The 13,439-nt window shown below is 49.3% G+C and overlaps 8 protein-coding genes across 8 annotated transcripts; 6 read left to right on the top strand and 2 right to left on the bottom strand.

The window, feature by feature from the left end:
* Window positions 1–2,911, top strand: BBBOND_0300200 (hypothetical protein, conserved; the record flags this gene model as incomplete). The annotated part of the gene is made up of 4 exons (XM_012912847.1): window positions 1–255; window positions 290–1,899; window positions 1,937–2,529; window positions 2,571–2,911. 4 exons carry the CDS (start codon window positions 1–3, stop codon window positions 2,909–2,911), a joined length of 2,799 nt encoding a protein of 932 aa, XP_012768301.1.
* A 6-nt stretch (window positions 2,912–2,917) lies between these two features.
* BBBOND_0300190 (hypothetical protein, conserved) lies at window positions 2,918–4,558 on the top strand (the record flags this gene model as incomplete). Its single annotated transcript, XM_012912846.1, has 1 exon — window positions 2,918–4,558. One exon carries the CDS (start codon window positions 2,918–2,920, stop codon window positions 4,556–4,558), a length of 1,641 nt encoding a protein of 546 aa, XP_012768300.1.
* Window positions 4,559–4,613: 55 nt separating this feature from the next.
* Window positions 4,614–6,662, bottom strand: BBBOND_0300180 (PET112 family, N terminal region domain containing protein, putative; the record flags this gene model as incomplete). The annotated part of the gene is made up of 1 exon (XM_012912845.1): window positions 4,614–6,662. The coding sequence occupies one exon, from the start codon at window positions 6,660–6,662 to the stop codon at window positions 4,614–4,616; it is 2,049 nt and encodes a 682-aa protein (XP_012768299.1).
* A 417-nt stretch (window positions 6,663–7,079) lies between these two features.
* BBBOND_0300170 (hypothetical protein) lies at window positions 7,080–8,533 on the top strand (the record flags this gene model as incomplete). Its single annotated transcript, XM_012912844.1, has 9 exons — window positions 7,080–7,128; window positions 7,216–7,352; window positions 7,390–7,526; window positions 7,569–7,638; window positions 7,676–7,747; window positions 7,785–7,928; window positions 7,964–8,147; window positions 8,187–8,326; window positions 8,366–8,533. The coding sequence occupies 9 exons, from the start codon at window positions 7,080–7,082 to the stop codon at window positions 8,531–8,533; spliced, it is 1,101 nt and encodes a 366-aa protein (XP_012768298.1).
* A 174-nt stretch (window positions 8,534–8,707) lies between these two features.
* On the top strand, window positions 8,708–9,430 carry BBBOND_0300160 (Fe,Mn superoxide dismutase, putative; the record flags this gene model as incomplete). Its single annotated transcript, XM_012912843.1, has 3 exons — window positions 8,708–8,840; window positions 8,876–9,268; window positions 9,306–9,430. 3 exons carry the CDS (start codon window positions 8,708–8,710, stop codon window positions 9,428–9,430), a joined length of 651 nt encoding a protein of 216 aa, XP_012768297.1.
* Window positions 9,431–9,594: 164 nt separating this feature from the next.
* BBBOND_0300150 (tRNA modification GTPase TrmE , putative) lies at window positions 9,595–11,430 on the top strand (the record flags this gene model as incomplete). Its single annotated transcript, XM_012912842.1, has 7 exons — window positions 9,595–9,846; window positions 9,888–10,023; window positions 10,062–10,158; window positions 10,200–10,269; window positions 10,307–10,372; window positions 10,407–10,541; window positions 10,579–11,430. 7 exons carry the CDS (start codon window positions 9,595–9,597, stop codon window positions 11,428–11,430), a joined length of 1,608 nt encoding a protein of 535 aa, XP_012768296.1.
* A 376-nt stretch (window positions 11,431–11,806) lies between these two features.
* On the bottom strand, window positions 11,807–12,400 carry BBBOND_0300140 (hypothetical protein; the record flags this gene model as incomplete). The annotated part of the gene is made up of 1 exon (XM_012912841.1): window positions 11,807–12,400. One exon carries the CDS (start codon window positions 12,398–12,400, stop codon window positions 11,807–11,809), a length of 594 nt encoding a protein of 197 aa, XP_012768295.1.
* Window positions 12,401–12,610: 210 nt separating this feature from the next.
* BBBOND_0300130 (hypothetical protein) lies at window positions 12,611–13,250 on the top strand (the record flags this gene model as incomplete). The annotated part of the gene is made up of 2 exons (XM_012912840.1): window positions 12,611–12,683; window positions 13,117–13,250. The coding sequence occupies 2 exons, from the start codon at window positions 12,611–12,613 to the stop codon at window positions 13,248–13,250; spliced, it is 207 nt and encodes a 68-aa protein (XP_012768294.1).
* Between the last annotated feature and the right edge of the window lie 189 nt (window positions 13,251–13,439).

The following is a 13,439-nucleotide window of genomic DNA, read 5'->3' as shown; positions in this document are numbered from 1 at the left end:
ATGCTCTCCCTCCGCACACTGCCGCGGCTGATTCGCGATGTCGGCGTTTCGGCGTGCGGGACCGCAAAAACGCTGTCTACTGCATCAGGCGGCGTCAATGTGACACGTGAAGCCGCTATTACCAACCTGGGTGCTGCTAACCGTGACTCAGGAACTGATGTTGCAACGACGCCCCTGAAAAGGGCCGTGCTCATGGAGCCAGCCACTCTTTGCAGAACACTGGTACAAGCAAGTAAGGATGGACAGGGTGGGAAGGTAGGCCATCGTTTTAACGTCACATGGGTCGCAGAGAGCCTGGAAGGCTCATATAAGAAAGGCCGTAGAAATCAAGGATCAGCTCACCTTGAAACAAATCGCAATCGTCATCCACAGCTGCACCAACGCGAATGTTGGCAAGGAATACCTACGCGGCCTTATTGATGGCCTCAAACCCGCTGTATTGCCGCACTTGATACGTGCTACAGCGACAAACGAGGTTGGACGGGTTGAACTCTACAACATTTACAGCATACTGCATGGGACGGCTACTGCTGAGCAGAACGATGCAGAATTGAGTCGAGCGCTAAAAGACGCAGCTGTGGCCCAGTTCAGGCACTTGCATGCTGCAGGGGAGCGTGAACCGCTAAAACCGTTCATATTCGAGGACGTTGCAGGCATCATGCACGCGCTCATGGTAATGCGAGTTGCCGTGACAGACGAGGAAACGAAATTGTGCCACGACCTCTTCATGCAACTCTATAGCAGGAATGAGTCCGTGAGGAGAGCCATTTCTCACCGGGCGTTTGCCATCTGCGTAAATACTCTGGAGCGAATGGGGTGCCATACGCAGCAAATGTACCACGTTGCTTCAAGTTACCTACGTGCAAACCTAAACGCAATGCACGACATCAAAGACGTGTCGATGGTGTACTGTGTAGCTGCTCGTGTTTGGGCTGCCATCAGTGCCATGGGTGATAACTACGACCGCGTTACGCCAGGACACACAACATTGAGTCCTCGATCGACGTTATGCAAAGATGCGATGACGATGGTTGATTCCACAGGTGGTCACGTGGAATCCGCAAAAACAACTGATGCGGTGGTGCTGCAAGATGCGGTTGTGAATGAACATCAAAACGATTTCATGGGAGAGTGGTGCAGCATTATCACTCTCACTGCCATCGTTCTAGACCACCTGGTTCAGCCGTGTAGTTTCATTCGCGGGGAGTATGTCGAGGGTCAAAGTATCGCCACCGTGGCCGCTCATGCGGCGCCCTATGTAGACAAAGGTAACAGCGAACTCCTCCAGCGGTACTCCTCTTTCGTTGCGATGGCAGTGGAACACGTGATGCAGAACACGGACGTTGACCATGTCTCGTTGATACACCTTATGAAGTGCGCTATTGGTATAAATAGGCCGCAGGAAGCTATGCTCATGATCGCTGCAAAAAGCGTGCACTCCGTGGGATTGCTGGGCACGCCTCTGGAATTCTCGCAACATATTGCCAACCTTAAAGCGTTGCAATCGAATCACTTTGGTGACACAGTGCACGAATTGCTGGACTCAATCGCCACCGCCAACATGCTGCAGTTTGAGCGCAGACTAGCCATGCCTCCTGTCACCACGAAACCGCAACCGCAGCGTAGGCGAGCGTTACGGGACCTCATAAAGGCCGCCACGAAGAAAGGCGCAGCAGCGGAAACAATGTTCGTACACAACGATCTTTACAACTTCTACAAGGGTGCCGATGCGTTCAGATACTGCGCGAAAACGATCGCCGCCGTCGGAGGTTTCAACGGACACAAAGCGGCAGTTGACATTGCGAAAAGAATCGTCGAAAACATTGAGAGTCTATGCGCATCGCAAACACAACACGCGGATCTGGAATCTGTAGCGGCCATACTCACGGGACTACATAGGTAGGCGGACACCGCGCGGCGACAAAACAGTGTTCAGGTTCAGGATGAAAAATGAGCGCGTGCTTCATCGCATGGCTTCTGAGACGATGCGGCATCTACAATCAAAGCAGCACCCATCAATACTATCGCAAATACTCATCGCATATGCAAAGTTGGGCAGCCCGCTGAACAGAAATATCGAGCGGGGGGTTGTCCACTCACCCGGCACAAAACGCATTACAAGGTCAAACAAATGGCGCAACTCGCAGGGTGCATTCGAAACGCTATTTGTACAAGCTCTCAAAGCTATAACAGCGGACAGTTGCAGACAATACATGAACGCCCAGGCAACGGTCAACTGCCTATTTGCCTTGACGCTCTCTGGGATGGGACATGACGTACCCCTATTTCTGTATAAGCTGCTGGCATTACTTCGGCAGTTTGGAACCGACTGTTACAAGTGTGTGGAGGTGCGAAAGCAGTTGAAGATTGCACTGCTAGTGCTGCGTAGAACCTGCCGCAAAAGCAAACGTGCCATTTACAACCAAGTCAAACGCGTATACAAACACGCATTCAAGAAGGAGTTGAAAGACATTGCAGCTACGAGATGTACCGCGGTTGTCACGAATAGGCGCAACCCTACAATGTCTGGTAAGCAATGGCCTCAAGTGGCGGCGACTGATTATTTGCAGGCCTGCATAGAGAGGTATGGAGGCATGTGGCAACTACATGTCCGGATGCCGTTATACGATCCGAAGTTACGTGCACTAATCGACTCTACTACACCGATCTCGTTGTAAAAACAGGCAATGCAAAGACGTATATCGAAGTGGATGGGCCTACACACTTCTTCCACGCAACACACCAAATGATGCCGTCTTCCAAACTCAAACATGCTATACTCAAGGCGCAGGGCAAAAGAATCGTACACACTCCTTTTTACGATTGGAAGCCGCCTCTGACGCTGCTCAAGTGTCATGTAAGAGGCAACACAAGACACCGGCAAGCGCATAACAACGATGTAGCAGTATGAACTTAAATGGGTAGAAAATGTGCCCAAATTTTTTGTTGTTGCCTAATTACTTTTGTGACGCTGTATTGCTGTAACTACGTAGCCTCTGCTCCCATTGTTCGCGTGGCACGAACACACCGGCATTCGAGTCCACGCCGAGCTCTTTCTCCGACCTTCCTTGCACCGAGGAGCGTCAAATCATCATATGGTGATGTAAGAAGTGATAAGGAAGTTCATTTCAGGGAGCCGTTCATTAAAGACTACACTTCTTACAACCAGTTCCCCAAGTTTGTCAACGGTAAATACAAATTCAAGAGCCTCGACATCGATATTCGCTTGTTACAGAACAAGACGTTGGACCGTGATGCTGTGCTAAGCTGCGTTAACGCAATTGGCGCAATAGACACCTTCATTCTCCTGGATAAAGGCGAATTGCGCATCTCACAGCATTCGAATGCAGCTGGCGACAATGGTGAAGCAAACGTATTGTGCGCGGATTCGGGTCTGTCAAATTTCACCATGGCAATGTTACATGGTGCATATAACCCAGATACACAATTATTACTTTGGAAGCAGCAACTGGAACGTAGAGAATTCAAAATGTTAACCGTAGAAGAGCTTATGGCCGACGTCACAACCTTAGATGTCAACAAGGAAAGGCGGTTTATATTAGAGTCCTTCAGAAATCTAGCGAGAGAAAGGGGAATAGAACGCGTCCACGCTGAACCGATAGGGTGGAAGTACATACCGACGCAAAAGCTAGTGGATGTCATCGTACGCATACTGCCCATCGATCTTGTGGTAAGCTGGCAGTTCCGATTAACGCCTGGTGGGAAACCTCTAATTATTCACAATGCTGTGGTAAAGCTTCTTGGGATGAATCGAAAGGGGGGCAACGGTCACGACCGTTGTACCCCCAAGGTGCTGTACACGAAGTTTGCACGGTGCGTGATGCACTCATTGGACATGCCGGGGTTCAGATTTCGGTCGTTGAAGCGCGTGCTATCAACAATGGCAACAACACGCGGCACTCATCCGTCGCCCAAAGTGGGTGATGCTGAACGCATAGGAGACGGATCGACCGTATGCAGCCCACATGACGATAAGCAGCAGTTCATTGAAGTATCGGGGCTTGGGAGAGTAAGGTACAACATCCTAATCAAAATTATGCGTATTCTGGAGAACGTGTTGGAAGGTAATACTCAGGAGTATGCGCTATCATCACGGACGCCTAGCGTTAAGGGCGATCCGTTCCCGAGGCCATTCTGGGTTCAAATCCTTAACGTACTGGTCAATGGGAAGTATTTCAAATTCATACCGCTGCTTATATTGTACGAGGAACAGACCGACTCATATCATTTGTGCACTCTCGGAATCGAAGTCAAGCCCATGAGCAAACCTAACATTTGGAACCCATGGAATTCTACCTACATGATGAGGAGCATAGAGGCTATACCGCAAATGTACCACGGGGTTGCCTTCGCTGATAGTCACTACTTCAAATTTACCGACGAACAAATCATGAAGCTGCTTTCCATCTATAAGCCGTTGAAGCACCTGGATATTAAGGGGTATTACAACGGCAACAGGAACGCAGATAAGGACATGGTGAAGAAAATTATACATATTGAACCAACCAAACAGTACATGGTTAACATTGTCCACTGAGTACTACAAAAGGCTTTTAAAATTATGCGCGTGTCTTTGACGGCGCAAACGAATTTTAGCTGGATACCGGTGGAGGGGCCAGTAGGTCACGAACCATCGCGTAATTCAGACGATGGCCGGAAGCCGCTACAATGTCGCTCACGAGACGGATTAGCGATTTCCTGTCCATAGTGGCAGTCGTGTGTCCGGCGCTGTGCGAAGCCATGTAATTCTGCACAAACTCACGGGTCGCCGGCTCGTCCAACAGGCCAAGCTCATGGCATTGCATATACTCCTCCAAATGCATACCACTTGACAGGTAATCGCGCAATATGCGTTTGGCCGTGTCTAAGTTCAGCCGTTTGGAATACACGCCGTTCAGCAGCTCACAAAGCTGATCCACATCCACCGAACTTACATCAACAACCGGTATAACGTAGTTGACTAGCCATTTTGCCACAAACGGGTGGTCACCGATTGCATCGCACATTTGACGAAATAATCCAATGTGTGCATCGCTTTTCTGAATCACTCTCAGCAAATCAAGCGGCACTGAGGGGTACGCATCATGCAGGGACTCCAAGCTCGGACGATAGTCAGACGGGGCAACTGCTGTCACCCTAGAAAACAACTCTGAGCTGATAGATATAGTCGGTATGTTGGTATCAGGGGCGTTTAGATACAGGGCACTTGCAGACTTCTCGCGCTGGTATTCCACGTCCTTAGAGGCATGACTCCACCCCAGGGTAGAACCAACAGTGGCAGCAGCATCTGGCACCGGTTCATCTTCTAGAACGTGCTGCATAACATCTACCCATGCATTCGGTCGGTTGACTTTATCCTGTGCCTTCTCACTGTCCATCCTACCTGTACCGGAAGCCGGCTGTGACAAACACCCGGAAGACAGACACTGGAGCACTGACCGACGAATGCGTCGGAACGAGTTCAAGTTCTTCAGTTCGTAGCGATTTGGACCTCTAGAAGGTAACGATATGTTGACGTCAAATCGGATGTTGCCCTCGTGCATCAGCCCCTTGGACAACCCACCACGAACCGACAACTCGTAGATCTTTGAGCAGCATTCTACCAGTTCTTCTACCGTCATTTCACACGCTTCGGTGACGACTTCCAACAGACCTACGCCACTTCGATTGTAATCATGGAGAGAAGACCCGTCCCCCATCGTCAAAGTCCGTGCGGTGTCCTCCTCCAAGTGTACACGCGCGATGCGGATCTCCCGGCCGCTGCTCAACAACACGCGCCCATTTGTACCGATGGGGTTGCTTACCTGAGTCAACTGGTAACGTTTAGGGAGGTCGGCGTACGAGTAGACCTTCCTTTCAAAAGAGACAGAACTGCTCGGCTCACACGAAAACGTGTTGCATGCGGACAAACCGTACAAAATTGCCAAAGGAGAAAGTAGCGGAAGCGCTCCAACTTCGCCCATGCATACAGCGCACTTAAACTTGCTCAAATCGTGAATAGAGTTCCTGTCAACTGCGGATGGCCGGCAACCGTATTCAGCAGCACGTCTGGCCTTCCTGCGGTTATTGTACATTGACGCATAATCATCAAACGATATCATGCAATCATTTTTAAAATATGGTACATTGGAGTCGCACTCGGACTTATCACTACCTGGTGTGGCCAATATACTGTTTAGCCGTTCGTATAAGTCATCGCACGGAAGGCAGTCGGCGACAGTGGCACCCGCATTGTCCTCGTGATTTACTGCGGAAGTGCCGCACTCTGCCTGCCCGGAAGTGCACGAAGCGATGCTGGGGCAGTCGCAAAATATCTTATGAGGTAATGCCAGCTGGATATGGGCCTCCACGCCCGCCACAAACCTAACGTCGCCGTGATGTGCCGGAGATACGCAACCCGATGTCGCTTCCTGGCCAAACAGAACGAAGAACCCACGTGAAAGGGCTGAAGAAACCGATCTAGCGCGGTGATTGGTGTTACTTGCCGGCCGGCGACCAAAGAAGGTGGAAGCATGCGGGTAAGACAGCAAGAGGCTCGCCGTAGAAATAACCGAGAACCCCGATACAGCAACTCCAAACGATACACCTACATATATTAAGACGTACGTAACCGCGGCAAGGCTGTGAAGGATGGCTACCATCGCCGTATCAAGCCATCGGCATAACACGCTCCCACGCGGTGCAGTCTTCCACCGATATACACTAAAAAGTCGGCCTCGAATTCAAACACATCGCATCCAATCAGTGACTTAAGTGCCCTAGATGTAGTATAGGTGGCGTATTGGCGCAACTCTGCGCCTTAAAATATAAAGCATACGGAGCACATCCGGCGGGATTCCGGATGGACACCGCACATCACAACGCCTTCGCTTGCTTCAGTTGCTTCCTATGTTAATATTCTTGAACTAGATGTTAGTGTCGAATAGTCTCTGAAATAAGCCGGCGACCGTCGCGTTTGCAACGGTCAATAACGCGTCGCCAGCGTAGTCCGCCACCAAGGAAATTGCACAGGCAACAAGCGAACGAGAGGACGGCAGATTCATACAACGCGTATAGTAATGAAGTTTCGGGGCGAATTCAAAGTCGAGAATCTCCATCACTTCGTCGGTTAGCTGCGTCACATTAGATACACGTCTGAATGTTATGACACCAATGCATTCTGATACTGTTTAGACAATCTTAATCTGTTTGTAGGATGCCTGCTGTGCCTCAGCAAACTAGCTAATGATCATCCCGATCCTATGAGCGCCGTGCTCAAAATCTCAAAGAAAAAGGTCTCAGTAGTTATTAAAACTATTTTATCAACGGACGCCTACCTCGAGATAGATACGGTAAGCACGCTGATTTGATATGCCAAACGCGTTACAGGCCGAACTATTCCACAGTCCGTATATCCTGGAGGGAAGGGAAGACGACACCATAGCACTTAACGTCAGCGTCAGCTCACTATACGAGACTCTAAACGCCGCGGTCAACAGCGAATATGCAGCCTTAAAACTCAAAAGGTAAACAATTCTGAGCTGTATGAAGGATCATATGACATGCAGGAACAACCAAGTCGCTTCATTATCTGTAACTTTCCCGGACCCTGCATTCCCCAGCATCTGCATTACCTTGGTAAGCACGGCAACGGAGGGAAGATATACATGTGCAGGACATATTGATCACGCCGGCTGAGGAATACGCGCAGGCGGAATCGGTGATACCGGAAATACCACCTTGCTCGGTAAGACGAAAACGAAGCGCTCTTACACTGCACCCAGTGTAACATTGGGCTCACTAAGTTTCAAAGCATTATATGCTACTTGGAGTCGGCCAATCGCATAGGGAATGAACTGACTGAATTCGAAGTCTGCCGCGTCAGCAATCGAAGCATATCACAAAGAACGGATTTTGGAAGGACACAGGTTGGTGTAAGCACATCCCATACAATAAGCTGCAGGACCTGCAATTACTTGACAACGCGAATCAACGCGGCGCCAAAACTAGCGTAATTAGCGATACTGCCTATCAAGGTGCTAGCACCAAGACCAACGCGGCGGCTACCAACAGGCAGTCGGAGGGAAGAGAGGTCGACGCGGACGTGGACCAATCGCACTCACCGATCTTACTCAAACTCAGGTCGCGTAAGTAAATATATGCTGTCGCAAACATGATCATCCCAGCTGGAATTCTCGCGGAACTGGAAACCGCGTTCTACGGGTTACATTCATTCTCATCGCACGTTGGAGAGGAGTCACGAGAGTACGCAAATAAAAATCCCAAAACCGTATTGAAGACTGACGCCGTGTATACCATCTGTAAAGTAAGCGTATTAGACTTTCAATATCGCATATCACTTTAGAACGCCATCGACTCGATCATATTCAGCAAGCACGAGGCGCTTTTAGTCGCAGCAATACCAGACGACTACGTAACCGCAGAGTGGACTTATTTCATATTCTCGGTTATCGCGCTCGACAGCTGCCAAATGATATTCAAATTGCCAAACCAAGTATCGGAAACACAATGAACATGTGGATACAAGTGATCGCACTTCTGGCAAGGATTGCCGGGGCCTACATCGTTGGAAATGTGCACAAAATCGCATTGAATAGTGCAATGTCAATGCCCAATGTAGTGCATAGGCGATTTTCTGCCGCAGAAATCAGCAAGGAACAGCCATTCACGCTTATGACACTGCCATATGTACGTCCGAATATTACGAACGCATATCACATCAACAAAGGCTCTCAACGCTTTGGAACCGCATATTTCAGAGGAAACGATCAGGTATCATTATCTCAAGCACCACGCGGGCTACGTCAAAAAACTCAACGGTAAGCCACTGAAATTGGGAGACGTATTAGTGCAGAGCTCGCGGTTAAGCAACCAGAAATAGCCACAAAAACGCTCGACGAGCTCTTGGAAACAGCGCAGGGTACAGTGTACAACATGGCGGCTCAAGTATGGAACCACGATTTCTACTGGCTCGGAATGTCGCCAAACGGAAGTATAGCCGATGCGCCAATGACGAATGAGCTTATAAACAAGACATTCGGATCACACGAGGCCCTAAAGCAGCAGATAACGCAAATGGCGACGGGTAATATCCGTTTTATGCCCACCAATAACAATGCAGCTCACTTCGGAAGCGGATGGGTCTGGGCGACGTACGACCGGGTTACCGACACACTAAAACTTGCTGCCACGAAAGACGCAGACAACCCTATAAGGCTCTGGATGGTGAAGCCAGTTTTGGTGATAGGTAAGTGCAAGAGATGGAAATGCACCGATATTCTCAGATGTCTGGGAACATGCCTACTACATTGACTACCGCAATGACAAGTCAAAGTACACCGATGCCTGGTTCAAAGTGATTAACTGGGAGCGGGCAGAACAACTAATACAGAAGTACAGGTCTGAGTGATGTGAATTGCATGTCAAATGGTAGCAAGAAGGATATATCGCAATAGACAGTGGCGCTCATAATGACCAACACACCGACTTTCGTTGCTAAGTTGTAGGGTTTTCTACACGAATCTCCAAACAAACAAATGTAATGAGCTAGTTAGCCTGCCACGACGCGTGGCAATGCGATGTTTATTCGGTATCCTCCTCTTCGTTACCGTCGCAGAGGCGTGGAGGATATCGAAATGGGACAACTTCAAGTTGTTCCCTGCTGCACATACACGACACCTTAGCTCATCAGCGCGAGCTCAATTCAGCGCGCAAACTGTATATGGCCTATCCTCAGCGATACCTGACGGAGGATGCGGGATAGCCGTGACAAGAATCTCGGGAAGACAGAGTCTCAAGGTGCTGGAATTACTCACCAAAAATGAGGTATAAGTGGCTTTTCAAGTGTTTTGTAACGGATTCTTCAGGCTGCAAGGGATAGCAAAAGCGCATTCAAATGTGTTCCCAGAATGGCTACGCTTCGTACCGTCTACGACCAAGCGAAATTCACACCTATAGACAAGGCCATCACCATTTACTTCCCTGGGCCCAACTCTTATACAGGTGTGATTCGAACGGTAAATAACCGAAATCCGGCTCAGGCGAAGACGTGGTCGAAATCCACACCCACGGGAGCAGGGCCATAGTGTCACAGCTCTTTGCCGCCTTGCGGTGCATTTCTCGCCGACATGACATAGGGTATGAATGAAAAATAATACAAAATATGGGTGTCAATGCAGGATTCGGCAGGCCGAAAGAGGTGAATTCACAAGAAGGGCGTTTTACAATGGAAAGATGGATCTTACACAGGTGCGTGAAAAACTCCACATAATCCAACACAACGCAGGCCGAAGCTATTCGGGACATCATATCATCCGAAACGGCTCTGGAGATGCAAAATGCAGCACTAAAAGTAGGTAATACAACGCAGTGATCACGCCCAGCAGCTACACGGAGGACTGACACAGCTGTACGGCACGTGGGCGGACAGACTAAACCAGTTGCTCGCCACGGTGGAAGCCAGAATAGAGTTCGACGAACAAGCATTGGCAGATCTAAACGCGACGCATAAGGAACAAACCGTAGGTTACGGACACTTGCAGAACATGCAAATGGCAGGCGCTGCTTCAAGGCCTCACTCAAATACAGGAAGAAATCGAGGCGCAACTTGAAGACTCAAAAGGGGAAATCCTGACAAGTGGAGCTAATGTAAGCATATTAGGGCCCCCTAATGCGGGAAAGAGCTCCCTGATGAACGCTATTTGCGACAGACGTGTGGCCATTGTCTCGGACATGCCGGGGACCACCCGGGACCTCATACAAGTCAAATATGACCTCAATGGCCTAAAGGTGACTTTCGTAGATACAGCTGGAATAAGGGAAATGGGTGACAACGTGGAAGCAATATCGCATAATGAAGTCGAAAAGCAGGGAATTGAAAAGGCTCTGCAACACCTGAACGACACGAGGTTGGCAATATTCTTATTTGACCACACAAATGTGGAACATTCGCAGTATGCGCTGGATACTACTCTGCAAAATGTGCCTCATGACTCTCAACTTATCATCTGCGTATCCAAGGTTGACTTGATTACCACTGCACAAATGACGCAGTATATGAGGACACTGGAAAGTAGATATGGCCCCAGAGCGCAAATCACCTCTATCTCCAACAGAGAGCCGCAGAGTATAGAGGCCATGCTGCAACTCGTGCATCAAAATTTGGAGAAAGATCTTTCACACGTACAAAAGCAACCATTTGTAACCGACGCAAGGCACAAGTCACACCTAAGGAACGTGCTGCAACAAATCAAAATCGCCCTGAAAAGCATGGCGAACACGCAGTCCGATCTCGAAATTGTGGCAGAAAATATAAGAGAGGCCACCTCCCAAATCGGGTACATATTAGGAGAACAGACAAACGAGCATGTATTGGACGCCATATTTAGAACGTTCTGCGTGGGAAAGTGATGTCTGCTGGCGCATAATCAGGCCGAACATAGCGCAAAGGTCGCAGTAATAACTCAAACTGCGAGGTACGCAGGGGCGAACGATGCGGTAACCGACCACGGAAACCCACAGTGACGCCACGAGAGAATAGGTGCAACAACAGCGTGCAGCTACACTTTTCGCCACTTTTTACGAATAACGGTCAAAATGTGCTATGTTTTAAAAACCCAGAGGTACTTCTCAGTAAAATGTTATATCGACGCGAATTCACTGAACTTCAACGCCTCAAAACGTGTGTCGATATAGGAGCGCTAATAGCGACCTCTTCAAAACCTTAAAAGTGCGGAAACACTTTTAATCCCGTGTAGGAGGAATTAGTTCTCATGAGTTGCAGCCCTCAGGCCTTCGTTTCAGTAACAGATTCGATGGCAGAAGTCAGGGGCGCAGCGGCGTCACGCACGGCAGACATCACCTTCTGGGCGGTAGGGTCGTTCACAACCTCAGTCTTCAAGTCGGCAATCTTGTCCTTCACCCATTCACCGTACTCAGCACCGGTCTTGGCAACCTTGTTGATGGCGGCGTCAAAATTCTCAGTGTTCACAGCGCTCAAAAACGAGGAAGAGTCACCAACGGTGGAGTGGCTGTTGAGGAAACCGACGCCAGAGTTGGTGTGGCCCTCGGAAGAGGATCCGTAGACCTGCTGGGGGTCAGGCACGTAGCTCCAGAAGAGGTTGCTGACGTTCTTCATGTAGTCCATGACGCCGTTAAGGAAGCCCTCAGTGTTCTTGACGGCAGTGTTAGCGTGCTCCTTGAGGGTGTCAATGTTAGGGATGTAGTCCTTGATGTCGTACGAAGCATCGGTGGCAGCGGCTGAGTTGGCCTCGCGGAGGGATGGGTGGCGAGGAGAGCTAGTGTGCTCGCGGACGAAGTCGAATGCCGCTGCGGATTTCACAGCGCAGAGGAGAACGGCAGCGGGCACGAATACCTTCATTTTTACAGAGCTCAAAGTTCACTGAAAACTATAATAAGGACTTGGACGGCGGTTTAGCAGTAAGCTCCTGCTCTTATAGCATTAAATTTTAATTTAAATGCCGAATATAGCAGCGTTTTTTAACACATGTAGCCGCCGTACCGTTCAATGCGATCAACAGTTATGGGGTGAAAACACGGCTGCCGCGATATCACCAACAGACCCCACACCATGCCGTGCCTTAAACAACCGCGGAGCGACCCGGGAACTACGGCTTTACACTTGGAATGTGGACATTACGATCGTAATTATTGAATTTGCCTGCTTAGGGCGCCTACATTAGTGTGCTGGCTGTAGTAGTTGGTTGCAAAAATGTGTAGAATCTTGCACTAGGAGCATAACGGCGCGTCTGGTGCAGCTGTCTAAATTGCGGAAATGAGCGGAAGACTGTAGAATATATCTAATTTACTCCATTAAATGATGCGCTCAGCTAGTAATCCGTCTTCAAATTGGGCACTTTGGATGCCTCTAATGACGCTCATCCCTTGCATTCTACCTTGCGCCGGTGTCAAATTCTCTGCATGTTGACGCTGTGATTAACTCAAAGTTGCATCCCATAAAGGAATGCAGATCTGCGCCGCTTTAGAGCGGTCTATTATGCCGGTGTAGTGTCGCCGGGTGAGGTGTGTATGCAAATAATGCTACTTTGCGCTGGTAATCCGGTTAAGCACTCGTAGGAGAGACCGTGCCAATTCGCACTGTTACAATAATTGCAGTTAATGAAAGTGCCGGCGCCAGTTGGCTGCTTGCGCGCAGGTTGCTGGGCCACGGCGGTTTCAGTCTCAAGAGGTCGGCGTACCTGAGGCTCTGACGGGCTAGCATCTGAACACACAATGACGCATTACTCACACAACAATTCTCACTTCTCGATGAAATGGTTTTAGGCCATTTTGTTGGCTTTTCAGCGAAGTGTTAACATCATGGGCGATGCTGACACACTAAGCGAGATCATATCGGCTAACTGGCTGCAGTTATGTTGAAATACTTGACAGACGCTCTA

Source organism: Babesia bigemina, assembly GCF_000981445.1.
Source record: "Babesia bigemina genome assembly Bbig001, chromosome : III".
In the NCBI taxonomy this organism is placed as follows: domain Eukaryota; phylum Apicomplexa; class Aconoidasida; order Piroplasmida; family Babesiidae; genus Babesia; species Babesia bigemina.
This window is presented reverse-complemented; position numbering and strand designations above follow the sequence as displayed.